General features: G+C 41.2%; 1 protein-coding gene across 5 annotated transcripts in view; it reads right to left on the minus strand.

The window, feature by feature from the left end:
• Positions 1-15,356, minus strand: part of ARHGAP5 (Rho GTPase activating protein 5) — an 80,433-nt gene that overhangs the window by 25,690 nt on the left and 39,387 nt on the right. For all 5 annotated transcript variants that reach the window (XM_006117658.4, XM_006117659.4, XM_075926960.1 and 2 more), the window contains exons 5-7: positions 7,739-7,816; positions 5,846-5,977; positions 1,857-1,962 (exon numbers count right to left, since the gene is read on the minus strand). In XM_006117658.4, coding sequence (XP_006117720.2) covers positions 1,857-1,962; positions 5,846-5,977; positions 7,739-7,816 — 316 coding nt within the window. The remainder of the gene's footprint in view (positions 1-1,856; positions 1,963-5,845; positions 5,978-7,738; positions 7,817-15,356) is intronic.

Consider the following 15,356-nt stretch of genomic DNA (forward strand, 5'->3'; position numbering starts at 1 on the left):
CTCTAGTCCTTCTTTATGGGAACTAATGAAGAACTTTTCTGTATGCACCCTCTCCACCCAACTCCTGCTTTTAGAGACCTCTATCCTGTGCCCCCTCTGTCTCCTCTTTTCTAAGCTGAACAGTCCCAGTCTCTTTAGCCTCTCTTCATATGGGACCTGTTCCAAACCCCTGATCATTTTAGTTGCCCTCCCCTCTCCCACCCTCTCTTTTCCCCTCTCCCACATCCTTTTCCCAGTCTCCCCCAGTTTTGTTCAATAAAGACAGATTCCATTATTGAACACAATTGTCCTTTATTTTGTACATCAATAAAAGGGGCTAGGGAAGGGTAAGTGGAAGGAGGTGAGGGAGGAATGGGGTACGAGCCCCCGATGGGGAGGACTGGGCTGGCTCTGCGGGCTTCTGGGGGTGGAAGTTCTCCTGCAGCCTCCCAATTGCCCCCTCTCCACAGATGGCAGCCTGCGGCAAGTGCAGCCGGGCTGATGGCTGAGTGCTGTGATGTGCCCAGTGTGGGCACTCCGGGCACTCCAACCCAGGACTGGTTTTCAAGCGGGGCACCCCTGAGAACTGTCTGTCCGGGGTGGAGGTCGGGTCCCTTTAAGCACAGCCCTCGGCTAGCCTGAGACAGCATCTCCACGCTCTAAGTCCTCCTGTGATGCCCTGCTGGCACTGCTTCCAGCCATCCTTAAGCCCGGTTCAGGGTCCACTTAATGTGGACATGCTAGTTCGAATTAGCAAAACGCTAATTCGAACTAGTTTTTAGTTCTAGACGCGTTAGTTCGAATTAGCGCTATAGCGTAGACATACCCTGAAAGGGGATTCCAAAGAGGATAAAAAGGAAGGCTATTCTCAGTGACGGCAGATGACAGAACAAGAATCAATGGTCTCGAGTTGCACTGAGAGATGGCGAGGTTGGAAAAATTATTTCACTAGGAGCGTGATGAAGCACTAGAATGGGTGATGTGAGGAGATGGTGACATCTCCATCCTTAGAAGTCAGGCTTGACAAAGCCCTGGCTGGAATGATTTAGTTGGGAGTTGGTCCTGCTTTGAGCAAGGGGTTTGGCTAGATGACCTCCTGAGGTCTTTTCAAACCCTAATCTTCTACGATTCTATGAAGTACCACCAAGACTCCATAGCACACAGACACTCAATACTGCAAGCCTGTTTCTTGGCCACTATATCCAGTCTGAGCCACAGCAACAGAGCAAACAAGCCACCCAAGGTTACACAACCATTTACTGATCTAGACTGCATTCCAGAACATGACAGTAGATTAGTATTTGATGCATTCTAATGTTTTTCGGTTCTTTTTTTTTGGCTGAATTTTAATTAAAGAACTCCAAAATCTTCAACTATTGCAAGCAACTGTCTCTTCAACAGATATATTTACTCAGGATAGATCAAAATGTCCTACATCCCATAAAACAGTGATAATGTCTGATTATCTTACTTCAATTAATCACATTATTAGGAAGCTATAGTGAGACGACCCTAGGGTTACCTAAGGAAGTAGTTGGGTCTCCATCCCTAGTGGTGTTTAAGTCTCGGCTTGACAAAGCCCTAGCTGGGTTGATTTAGTTGGGATTGGTCCTGCCTAGAGCAGGGGACTGGACTTGATGACCTTCTGAGGTCTCTTCCAGCTCTACGGTTCTATGATTGTATGAAACCTATTACATAAACCATGAACTCGTTTCTTTATGAACTTACATTTCAAATCCATTTTCCTACTTTCCATTTTTTTTGGCCTTGGTATCAGTTTAGTCATGTATTCAGTATTTTATTGACAGATGAGAGATATGATCATGAACAATTTTCAGTAATTAAATATATTTTTAGTAATAAAAACAGTACTAAACCTGTTGAGATGAGTTATTATAAATTTGAAGACATCATAATTCACAGGATGAAATTTCTTCACAATTTCTTTTAACTCATGCATTCGTTCCGTCTTCTCCAAGATCTCTGTAGAGATAACAAAACATCAATTTTCCTTATATATGTAAAAGGAAACCTTTACCAATGGTGCTGTTAATTTTTATCATTGATACATAGGGATAGCTAAAGAATTATTACTGAAAAGGAATGCCCAAGTGAGAAACAGTATTTGTTACAATTCCTCATGAACCTGTTTCACCTGGAAACAAAATTAAACTATAGAATTGTTCTAACAGGTAGAACACAGAGTCTGTATCTGATAAAATTATTTATCTATGTTTAATATTGGAAAATCATTTTAATACCTCATTGCTGGCTTTTAAGATGATCAGTAACTCATTTATCAGTCAGATTTCTTATCAGATTTCTCTTTTCCAACTAATATTTATCAGTCAGATTTCTTACCAGATTTCTCTTTTCCAACTAATATTTACTATTAAAATATTTCATAAAACTTTTATTCAGACAGTAATTTCCCAAAATCTGGCCTAGTTGTTTTAATACATGACAGATGCCCAATGAATGGACAATATATTAGACCAATTGGTGGAATAATATTACTGACCTTTGGAGAGGAGATTTAAAAATCACTCCATTTGAAAAAAAAAAAAAAAAAAAAAAAAGGACAGAAAATAGCGAAGCAAACAGTCAAATTTTCAAGAGAATGGAATGTATGGTCAACAGTCTAAAACAGGGGTGGGTATCTTGGCCTCGCCCACTCCTGGTCTAGAGAGAGTTAATTAACAGAGAAGCCTTCTATAGACTACAGTAATTCCTCATTTAACACGTGCCAGCTTAACACATTTTAGCGATAGCACAATTTTTTAGTTTAGGGAACGTTTTTTGAATTACACTATTTCCCCAGCCAGCCCATTGCCACCAGCTGTTTAGGGCTTCCCCCACCTCCCTGCAAAGCGGCGGAGGGTTTGCCGCTCGCCGCACCATTCCCCGCTGACAACTCCTCTCCAGATGCCTTGCCCCCTCTTCTCCACCCCTCCTTGTAGGCTGGCAGCTGGGTTTCCCCAGCTGGCCCATCACCAGCAACAGTGCAGGGCTTCCCCTGCCTCCCTGAAAAGTGGAAGAGGGTTCGCCAAGCTGGACGCAGCGTGGGTCCTGGAAGTTCCATCACAGGGGCATACTCCCAACCCAATCCCTCTCCCCTCTCCTTCCCTTCCCTTCCCCAGAGCCAAACACCTCCCCTGCCTGATGTAACCAAGTCGCCTTTCTCCCCCAACCTTATGTCCAGGTCCCAACAGACACCACCACTTGAAAAGCAACCCCCACCTTTTCCATTATTTTCAATGGGAAAACTGACCCCGCATAACATATTTTCACTTAACATGATCATTTTCTGAAACATATCTATAGTGTTAAATGAAGAATTACTGTATTAAAAGTACAATGCACATAGACTAATTTTTCTGTATGGCCAGCAATCACACGTTTATTGAAGTTTATTCAAAATTTTGCAAACAGTGACTGTAGAGATTATTTGAATAACTTTGCAAATTGAGCATGAGTTCTTAGTGTTTAGATAAAAGGGCTGGCACATCAGGAAAAATCAATATGTAAGAAACAAAGTTTAAAATAGTGGTAACAGAGAGAGCCATAGGAATGGGTCTAGTCCCTCATAGAAGTGATACAACCAAGGTACCCTCTTGGACAAATTTTTGGAAAATATTTCTGGCTACCAATGGAGTAACAGGACCGGAAGCTTTAGTATTGCTGAAATTGCAATGGCAGTGGAAGGACTGAGTCTCCCTCCTGATTCTCTGGAAGACAGTGAACTGGAAAACCAAAGATGCAGCATTTCTCTGGGCACCAAGAGGTATATATGGAATTTTGTTAAGTTTTAAAAATTAAGGAAGAATTGGGATCAACTGACCCAACTCCTAAAGAGACGTCTGGTATTTTACAACTTAAAAAAAACCCTGAAATTGACACGTATTTGGAGTCAGAAACTCAGTGTTTGTCATAGTGTGTTTTCCTGTTTAGATGGTGTTAAGATTATTACTTTATTTTTAAAAACCCACTTCTTTGATCCATCAATTTTACTGTTAGTGTACATAATATTTTAACTTATCCTTTTGACTGGTATTACTTAATTTAAAAGACAAAACAAATACTCTCTTACCCAGCCTCAAAATAATGCTATAGTTAAAAGATATGTAGGCATCAGGGAGTTTTCACTCAGCCCTGAACATCTTCAGACCTTGAGGAGTGGATGCCTTCTTGTAATAATCCCCTCTAGAAATGCCTTATTACAGACTACTGCTACCTACTGTTGAGACAACAGCAGCAAAAACAGTTTTTAAAAGAAGATATATATTCTGCAACTTTGCGATTTTATTCCATGCACACATTTTCTGTTGAGTTAATGTCATTTGGCATCTAGTTTATTAAAATATTATTGGTATGATTTTATAACAAAAAGCCAATCTGAAATGCAGAGCCAAACACGCAATTAAATCAGTCCCCACAATAGGACTGTCATTTTGCAACAATAAAATTTAATTTATATTCCTTTTAAAACAGTTGCTTTTATAGAAATTACAAGTTTTCATAGGTTTTTGAATATTCAATAATTAATAAAAGCCAGTAAAATTTGTCTTTAGTTTTATTAATCCAGTAATCTAAGTAAAAATACTGATTCAGAATTAAGACCACTAACAGCTTCTCCTGCAAATAAAATATTTATGGATGTCAACTAGATAAAACTAACATGTACAATATATGTGTAAAAAGGTAGGTTAATCAAGCTGCTCTTGCATACTAAGTTTCTAGATTTAGTATGATGAATATATTATTGTCTTTTGGATAAGAAAACAATACTATTTGAGTCATAGTTCCACCCTGCAAAAATATGTAACACTGGCTTAGGTTTATGGAATAATTTGCTGCAATCCAATTCACTGACTTAATCTAATTCAAAGAAAGGAGGCCTTTAAATGGGGAAGACACATAGAAGTTATGCTTCGCAGCTTCAAGTATAAAAAATATATAAGAAGGATTTAACATTGTATAATTTTTTTAATTAAGGAATTGGGAAAAATTCAAGTAAAAAGAAGAATATTTCTTAACTTGTAAACTTCATGAACAGAATAATATTAATTTCATGTATGTGTAACCCACACAGCTTCAGCGTGTGGTGTACTACTTAATTAGCTTCATTAAGCAAGGATCCTACAAAAGACAGATAACTGTTTTTGCCGTTGTATATATTCTGTATTTGGATTCTGTATTTCCACTCCAACTCATCTAATGAAGTGAGTTTTACCCACAACATCTCATGATCCCTTACCTTGTTAGTCTCTAAGGTTCCACAGGACTACTTGTTTTAGTTATAGACTATAGACTAAGTTATAGACTAAGAGGGCTACTCCTCAGATTTCAGTCCCATCTAGTGCCACTGAGACCACTTACAGAGAGAATAATGAGTTTGCTCTACAGTGTTAGCTAACAGCCACCTGGTTTTTTGCTCAGGTCATAGAAGCTCATACACTAAGCTTCCAATTTTCTAGTTTGATTCTGCCTACAGATGACTGAGGTCTATCGGTGTTATACATGCTTCCCTATTACTATTATATTAATTTCAAAGGGTTTCCATCATCTTCAACTATAATATAGGCTGGCACAAAACTAATTCTTTCAATGAAATGAGTTTTCCAAAGAAGACAAACAATAAAATCCATTTGGTCTGAGATGTTCATTAAAAGGTGTACTTCTTTATATAACAGTGTTCATTCATTTTGAAGATTGCAATTTTAAAACTGCAAAGACACAGCAGACAGCAATATTTTAAAAATTTGTATTTCACAGCAGCTAGTCATTTCAGTATATAATGAATTTAAAACCTATAAGAAGTTAACCCACCCAAGGTAATCAACAAGACACACAATATACTACTTACTTGATGCTTCTACCAATTCTGGATGTAGAGAATACGGTATTAAAGGATCTGGCAGATCTGCAAAGAAAGCTTTAAGAGCCCCTGCCACTGCATTTACCGTCACTTCCATAGATTCTAGGTTGATATTATGATCTGTGAGAAAAACAAACAGCAATTAGTAGTGTAAACAAAAACAACCACTGTCACTGCACATCTTATTTTTTAAAAGTAATATAAAAAGAGATATACCATCACACACACTACTGAAAAACTTACTGAATTATAAGGTCCACCACTAGGCATATGCCTATAATCACACACTGATCCAAATGAAAGCAAACTGAGTAAACCCACTCAGGTACCTACACAGGCGAAGCCATCACAGAATTATTTAATTCTTTTTGTTAACCTTAAAATTTTTCTGAGTCACTGATTTACCAACTGAAGGTAACTCTTGAACTGTATTTCCCTCACGTAAGTAATTGTTTTTGTACACATAATATGAATTGCAGAACTCCTGTAGTCTTGTTCTTATGGCCCCATTTGAGGCCCTTTAAGGAGAAAATACGTGGTCACTTTCCCCAGTGATAACTTCAAAAAAATACCAGGAGCCTTAATATTTTAGGACTACAACTATTTTAACTTTAGAAATAAGCCATAGACTGTATTTGAGAACATAATTAGAAACAGAAAAGCCACAGTTCTAGATGCTGCAGCCAAAATTCTTTCAAAATTATACACCATTATAATTTTTTTTAAATAAAAAATGAGCATTTTAGCTGGAACTCTTTTAAAATTCACATCTGGCATGGATGTGTTTGAAGACATCTAGTTTCATTTTCAGTTACTTTGTACAGAAGATATTGGCTTTGATGTGAGCAAAAAAAAACAAACAAACAAAAAATCTCATTTACTCTTGCCATCAATACAACTATAAGAATCAAAGTCAGAGTGGATGTTTCTATATACATGACTGAACAACTGAGGCAATATAAAACAGGGTGAAAATGAGAGGAATAATCATCATCATCATCTCCACCACATGAAATGGAGAGAAATCATCATCATCACCACAATCCTCCTCCTTCATTGCAGGTCCAGACTAACACAATACTTTACGAAATACAACTATAATCTAACAAGATCAACAAAGATTCTATGTTGTACCAGAAATGGACTACCTAACATTTTAACAAGATTATTCAAAATATAATACACTAAAATAACTATCATACATACATCTTGTTTTTTAATTAGTACACAAACACCAATCACTACTAAATGTAACTGTTTAATGTGTAGCCAAAAACACAACACTTAAACTAGAAAAAAGCAGAAGTCTTTTGGGAAAATAAAATTGAGAAATGTCACTCGGAACATAAGAACTGTCCTACAGATCAGTGTGGTTCATTTAATAATCAACATCCCATCTCAGGCTGCTCCGTAACAGACAGGAGTGCTCTTGGATTCTTTGCTAACATTAAGGGCTTGTCTATATGAAAACACTCAGGAAAATTAATCCAGATAAAATTACAGTGGACTAGCTCAACAGCATTAATCCTATGTGGACATTCAGAAGTGAAGCAGGTTTAATTCATTTCCATAGACATTATTTCTTGATTTCTTCCTCTTTAGAGATAGTACAGATCTAATGTTTCAGAGGGGTACCCGAGTTAGTCTGTAATACGAAAAACTTTGTTTTTTAAGTTTTTCAAGAACTAATGACATTCATTTGATCAATCTAAAGAAATTAAAAAACAAATATCTGAGCTCTTATGTACAATATTTAATTTATAACAGCAAAATGCTAGAGTGTCACCAATACTGAATCCCAATACCTTTCCAAAAATAACTATTAAGAATAGCTCTGTAGAAAAGATATTTTGCAGTACCAGGAAAATCTACTATAAGTACCTTGATCAAATTGCTTCTGAATGTTGTCTTGATCTGTTTTATTCCCACTAACACGGTAGAGGCCTTCAGTGCATAGCCCTAGTTGGAGAAGCAGAAAACATTTTTTTTTAAAACACATGATTATATTTTACAGAGTAACAATCAGATGTACATAGTATAAAATTATTTGTTTCTTCATGAAAAGTAGCAATTATTGTGTTTTGCGCACAAATTAATTCAAAATAATTTGCCAAGTATCACATTCATATAGGAATTACTATATTGTTTCAAAACAATGGTCCATCTAGTCTAGTACCTTCTCTCTGACAAAGGCCAGACAGAATACATGCCCGTATTAGCCACATGTAGATAACCTTCTTACCAACAGAGATAAGAATTAGACCTAATTGTCAGATTTGCTCAATGATGAAGTCGAAGGCTTAATATAATTTTTAAATGCATTGTCATTAACAACTTTGGATAGTCATAACTACATAAATACATAATCCTTTTTGAATCCTATTAAATTCATTGGATCAACAACTTCAGGTGGCAATTAGTTCCATAGTTTAATTACACACTGAGTTAAAAAAAAAAGTATTTACTTGTATTTGCTTTGAATTTTCTACCTTTTATTTTCACTGAAGATGTCCTTATTCTTAGTTAAAAAGAGAATGTGCCTCTAATTTATCTTCTCTATATCATTTACTATTTTATTTACTTCTCAAGTCTCCTCTTATTCTTCTCCTTTCTAATGCAAACAATACCAATATTTTGGGAATTTTTCAAGACTTCCATCTCTATCAACCTTAGCTGAACCCATTCCAGTCCCACGATACCTTTTTGAGTTGGGGTGACATCAATGACTAAAGTATTCTAGCAGACACTGATGAACTGCTTATATTAAAAAAAAAAAAAAAAAAAAAAAAAAAAAAAAAAGATGTCTTTCAATATTATCTTCTGCTCCTTGGGTAGCCCTAAGTTCTTGTTGTTTTTTCTGACTGCAACTGCACATTTTCATTAACATGTTAACAGGAATACCAAAGTTGCATTCATGGGTTGATAAAGTTAATTTAGAATCCTGTAAACTGTAAAAATAGTTGAATTTTTTTCTCCTCAAATATGCATTATTTTGCATTTGTCATGTGAAATTCTGTTTGTCATCATATTGCCTATTCACCTGTGAGTTATGGAGCTGAAGGCCTCCAGTGGAGTAGACTTTTTGCCCATAAAGTTTGAAACACTTTGCCTCCATATTATTTGGGGAGCTTCCTTGAAAGCTTTAACACTGTGCTGGATTAGCTGCATCAATGACAAATGAGTCAAGGGGAAAGGGAGTATGTAGGTGTTCATACCCAAAGATGGTACAAAACAGCACCTCATTTCTTTTGGCAGTGGGGTTACGGAGCCTGGGATTCATCACATGGTCTTTGTGTTGTCCAAAGTGGTCTTTATTAACAGCAGGACAACACGAGTGGGGTCTGAAGATGTGAGGATGTCCACCATTGGATTGACATGTTCTGTAACTTGTCTGGTTGGAATGACCAGGCCCTGAGCCACTCTCCTCAGGAGAGCTGCTGAAGAGCTCTATTGTCATCAAGAGTCAAGATTGTGGCAGTGCCAGCCAGCACCTCATCTGGGGACAGTGAGGATGATGCTGCCCCATGTTGTCACCTCCAGAGAAATCTTGGAGATGAGGTTCCTGGTGGGGATCATCCAAATCTGAATTATCTGTCTGTGTCCTTGAGCATAGGATGATGTCAACTCCACTTGGTGCAACTGAACCCTCAGTGTTGCTGCAACAATGGAAGCCAGCGTTGCTAATACTGGTGCCAGTCTTGGTGCGCTTCATGCTGGAATAGAAACACTTAGGTGCCGCCATTGACACTATTTGAGAAGCCTTTGCCAGTGCCAATAGCAACACTGTGCCAGAGTCAACATGCCAAGTCTGCAGGTGCGGTGAAGTCAAGAATACCGATGCTGACAATACTATGGGGAGGGGAAGAGAGGGGAAATAAAGGAGGCTGACGCCACTGAAGCTGCTCTAGAATGGTAGTGGGGAAGCTGATCAAAATCTGAAGCCTCCAACGTCAAGGACCCAGAAGAAGACATATTCCTAGTTACTGAAGGCTCTTGGCTGGGGCTTTTGGAGCGCCAAGGCTGGGAAGTTGCTGACTGTACCATGACTGAGTCAGAAGCATGCTATCATTGCTGACATGTTTGAATAAAAATGTGGTTTTTTTTCTTTTTGTTAGCAGCTCAGATACTAGATGCACCGCCAGGGCTTGAAGACTGATTCTATTTTAAATTACCAGTTTTCTCCAGCACCTCTATCACTGAAAACATCTCATTTTTGTTATTGAGTAATTGCATGCTTACGTTAAGAATCTTCCCAACGTTTCTGGTGGTGAATATTGATAAAAAGTTAGTTGATTTCTCAGCAACAACTTATCTTCATTAATTATCATCAGGCCCTATGCTGCCAGCACTCTTAGCTATCTTTGAGACACCATTGGCTTCCTGAGGAAACTACAGAGCATCAGTAATCTTCCTTGGATGTAGAAGTTCTTTATACCAACATTCCAAACAAGGATGGATTACAAGCTGTCTGGAATAGTATCAGGGGACCATTTAGAATGAAACATAGGATGCCTTGGCACACGGCCCCTCAACGAAATGGGACCCCCAGTACCAAACAATCCAGCACTGGAGTCCAGCAACTTCTCTCCACCTGCCCCACGCAGGGGGTAGCCACACTGAGGGGGGGAACAGTTCCTCTGCAGAGCAGGCTTTGTAGAGGTTAGGAGAAAAAGGAGGATCACCTGCAGTCTGCAGCCACAAGAGAGCCAGCAGGAGGCCGCAAACAGTCTGGAAGGCTTCAGAGGAGCATGGGGGCAGCCACACAGCCAGCCAGAGAGAAGCAGCACTTTCAGGAAGCCCCCAGCTTTGAAGTGGGAGACAGAGTAGTGCTAGGAAAAGGCAGGTAAAGCTAGGGAGCCCTGGCCTGACCTCACTCCCAGGCTGCAAGGCATGAAGCAATGCCTGAGGGTACCAGGGCTGCAAAGGGGCAGCCAGGATATGAAAAGGCAGCAGGTTCACATCCCCCTACCAATGATGAATGGCCATTTCAAACTGCAGTTTGCCCCTGTAGCAGGGGCTAGATGAAGACTGGCAGAGGGTCACTGAGGCAAGGTGGGTATGGAGGAATTGGTGCTCCCTGGGAGGGGAGAACCCCAGAGTACAGAGACTGATTAAAAAAAACCCTCCCCAAGGTTGACACACACCGAAGCGGGCACTGCCGGAATGCAGTGTCCTGAAGAGGATGTCACGGTCTGGGAGTGATGTGGGGCCCAACACCGGAGAATGGAGTGAGGACATGGGGAGACACGAGGGAAGCATCTGTGCGCTAATGAGCTAATGCCCAGGGCTAATGGCAGGAGGCACCGTGGTGATGAGTCTTCCCCGTGACAGTCCCCAACAGATTTTTCTGTGGGTCAGTGCCCTCCCAACACAAAAAAGGTTCCCCACACCTGCCATAAAGAAAGAAAACATGGAAACCTTTTGTGTTGTTGTGACAGGGTGTATTAGCCCCGCACTACATAGGCTGAGCCTAACCAGCCCACCTGGCCGAAGAAGCTCTACCCCCACAGCTCTCATGCTCAGACTGCAGCCAAGGTATAAAAGCCTAGAGGGAGGCTCAGTCCGGGCTGACTGCCAGAGAGGAAGGACCTCAGAGGGGAGCTCCAGATCCGCATCAAACAGCTGATCGGAGGGAAGACAGCAGAGACCAAAGTGTCCATTGAGACGTCTCCCCAGCCATCGATGAGGAAGAAGCAGCTCCCAGGGAAGTAGAGAACCCGGTGAGCACCTGGGACTCCATCCCACTGGACCAGGTAGGAAGTAGCCCAGGGAGGGGACAGGAGCCACCTCTCCCACTCTGGAATCCTCAGTGCGTTTCGGATGGATTCCCCACCGAGTGAGTGGTGAGTCCGCCTGCCACTCACAGGGCCCTGGGCTGGGACCCAGTGGAGTAGGGTGGGCCCGGGTCCCCCTACCAGGGGTGTAGCCTCTTCCTGTGTCTTTGTGTATTGACTCTGGCCCATGGGCCAGTGAGCCTGTCTATTTGACCAGTTCTAGTGGTGCAGCCTGTCAGGCTCTAGGGTTGGAACTAGGCTATGGTAGAGTGCGTGGGGCAGACAGCAGACCCGAGAGGGGGAAAGTAGGAGCAGCCCCGCCACAGATGTACTTAAATTAATATTTTACTTTATTTACGTGAGAAAGTTAAAATGCTTAATCTGTTTAATAATTTAAATTGAACTATTCTCCCTAGATACAGCACTAGCAAAATAGCTTGGGAATAATTATGTCATTAACGGCAAGTTTCCATTAGCAACTGGTGGTATGCAGAAAGGTTTACATTGAGCCAAGTTGTCCATGGGCCAAAAAGTTTGAGAACCACTGCTATAGGGGAACATTTTAACTTCCCTGGGTATTCATTAATGGACTTAAAAGTAGCCATTCTTCTACAAAGCAATTTCACAAACCAATTACAGAGAAACAGTGCAGAATTCATATTCATCTGTGAATCTGACCCTGTTTCCCTGGGCTTGAACAACATTAACTGGATATTGTATTACAAAGCCAGTCTTCCTTGCCCTCAAACTGCTCTGAAAGATTTACTTTTACCTTATCATTTGTAGCTAACGCTAACACAAAGCATCAAAGCTATGGTGTCTCCTAGTGGGTTATCATAAAAATTCTATTGAATCATCAATTTTCCTAATTGCAACAAACTACTGAAAACATTTGTAGCCATAACATCATTTTGGGATACCTAAAATCAAGTACTCTAATCACTCACTCTCTTCCATACCCTGTAGCCCGTACCCTCGTTAGCGAAGTGCAAATATGCAGTTGTCCGACATTGCTTCACAAAGGCCTAAAACCATTCCTTGCTATTTGGTTTTCAGCTAGCAGTGGCTGAACATACAAAATGGCTGATGCAACACTGTCCAGTTCTGGGGTACATGCATGAATTTTCCATTTTCCACACTAACTCCCTAGTAACACAGACTAGTTTAAAGCTATTGTCCACATTTTCAAGGTCCTATGTGACAGTATGCTTCTGTGTCCACGATAATCTTCCACAATAGCTATCATGGAAAAAAACTGTTGATCAATATAGCCAATTTACGACTTCAATAAACACAACTTCCATGGGAGCCAAGCAAACACAAGAGGACTCATTGCCAGATGAAAAAAAAAAAACAACCAAAAACAGTATTTAGCTACATTCAGAGCTAATGCAAAACTCACTTAATCCAAGCTTTACTGCAACAGTACCCTCAAATTTTGGCACCTATAAATGTTTGGAAAATTGATTAATGTTTATGTAAAAACTTCCTTGTAGTAGAAAGGTCTACCAATACTTGCAGTCAATCACCAGTCTACTTACTGATTTGAGGAGATAAATCGGAGCTAACAACTGGCAGTAAAGAAGCAGTTCTTTTGCAAAAGAGGCCACTAGTCTAGTTTTAAAGCTTTCACCTTTAAAAATACTATAACTGTAAATAGAAGTCAACATGAACATTTTTAACAGTGAACTCTAAGAGAAATTATGAACTTGCAGTACTCCACTTTGACAGTTACCACTTCTATCATACAAGAATACTTTATCCCAGGCGAAGACAGATTTGACAAGATTCTCAGAAACACAGATAAGTTTTACAATACAAAGGAAAGTTAATAAAAGCTATGTAGCAAATGTGGGCCATGTTTGTTACTGTGAGGTCGGGGGGACAGAGGGGCACTTCACATGCTGCCTGTCCTGCCAACAAGCCAATGGGAGTTACTGGGGGTGGAGGCAGCGTGAGGAACTTCTCAGTCTCTCCCCGAGCTTTCACCGTCAGAGACAGACACATGGCCTGCAGCCAGCTTTACTGAGTGCCAACCAGGGACGGGACAAGTAGGGAGCTCCGTGAGTCTCTCACAGGCCATATCCAATGTTTTGGTGGGCCGAATCCGGCCCATAGACTATAGTTTGGCCAGCCCTGACAAAACTAGATGTTGGTGAAAAACTAATAGTGAGAGATTGAGAAGTACACTTGATTCTGAAGTGACAGAAGCTGAATTAGGGCAGTGGTTCCCAACTGCCAGTATGCAGAGCTGTGCCAAGCCACGAACCACTGGCTAGCAGAGCTGAAGTTGGCGGTTCATGGCGAGTAGCCTTCATACACAGCCAGCTTCAGCTCTAGCCGTCATGGTGGCTGATTTTGCCCAGTGATGGGACTGAGGCAATGGCAGATGAGGTGCTTCCCTCCTCCCCCTTCCCATCCAGGTAAGATGACAGCCCTGCCGGGGCGACACACTCCACCCTCCCCTCTACTCATGGGGGTGCGAGCTGCAGTTGGTGAGGGAGGGGGCACAATGGAGGCGAAGTGTATACGCCACCAACAGCCGCTCCCCCTGTCCGTGTGGCACCAACAGCCACACTCGCTAGAGGGGCAGACTCACTCTGAGGAGGGTGGGGTTGAATCAAAGGGGTGTTAGATGACGGCATGATGGGGTCATGGGGCAAAAGGGTGTTGGGCATGAGCTGTAGGGGTCATAGGATAAAGAGTGAAACAACATAGGGTATAGGGATGGGGGTCAAGGGGTGTTAGGCTGTGAGGAGCAAGGGGCTGGGTTGAGGCTAGGAGTTAAGAGGGGAGTGCTGGAGCAGAGGGGGACAGGTATTAGAGGTCAAAGGGCAAGAGGGGTTCGGTTGCAGTGGGTCAGTGGTTATAGAGCCATGTGTGGTGTAGCTCATGCTTCTGTCTCCGGGGCAACAGATCTGAAGGTGCCTGAGCAGGGTTGAGGGGCCTCAGAGCTTGGGGAACAGGCAGTTGCAGGGTCAGTATCAGGGTTTGTCACAACAGACAGTCATGGAGTTTGCAGAGCAAGGGGCACTGGGAGTAGTCGAGTAGGATCCAGGGAAGTGGGAGGTTGCCAATTTAAGTCAGAGGTTGTTGGGAATACAGGTGCCAAGGTTGGTAATGATAGCAGATTCAGGATAGGCTCCAGGTAAGACAGAGGTGGTTGACAAAAGGAAGTTGGCAGCAGGGGGTGTTGGGAGGTGGAAACGGTGGGTACTGTGGTGACAGACTTGGCAAGACAGACTTGTGAGACCAGGGTTGGCTGGATGGGATCAGAGGGTTCTGGGGTTGGAGGTAGAGGGATGTGCAGTGACAAGACAAGGTTGGCAGATGACTGGTTTGGTTAACAGGTAACATTTTACCATTGTTTACATAATGAATATGCAAATACATAAATAAAATGTTGTCAGTTCACCAAAAGTTTGTGAATGGGTTTACTGGTCCACAGTATAAAAAAGGTGGTGAAACACTGAATTAGAGCATCAGCGATGAGCTCAGTCCCTAAGAACCCATGAGCTAAAAACATAGAAGAAAAAAAAAACCCAGAGTGAACATCAGTGATTCAAATAGTGGCTGAAGATAAACTCCACACTTTCAATGAATTGACTGCTGAGTATCTGAGGCAATCCTAAAAGCATCTGATAAAGCAAATTCTGTAATCGGAGTCTGACAGATAGGACAACAGTAACTGAAAAATGCAGAAAGAGCACCAAACAAGATCTAAG

This window comes from Pelodiscus sinensis, chromosome 4, assembly GCF_049634645.1.
Source record: "Pelodiscus sinensis isolate JC-2024 chromosome 4, ASM4963464v1, whole genome shotgun sequence".
Classification (NCBI taxonomy): Eukaryota; Metazoa; Chordata; order Testudines; family Trionychidae; genus Pelodiscus; species Pelodiscus sinensis.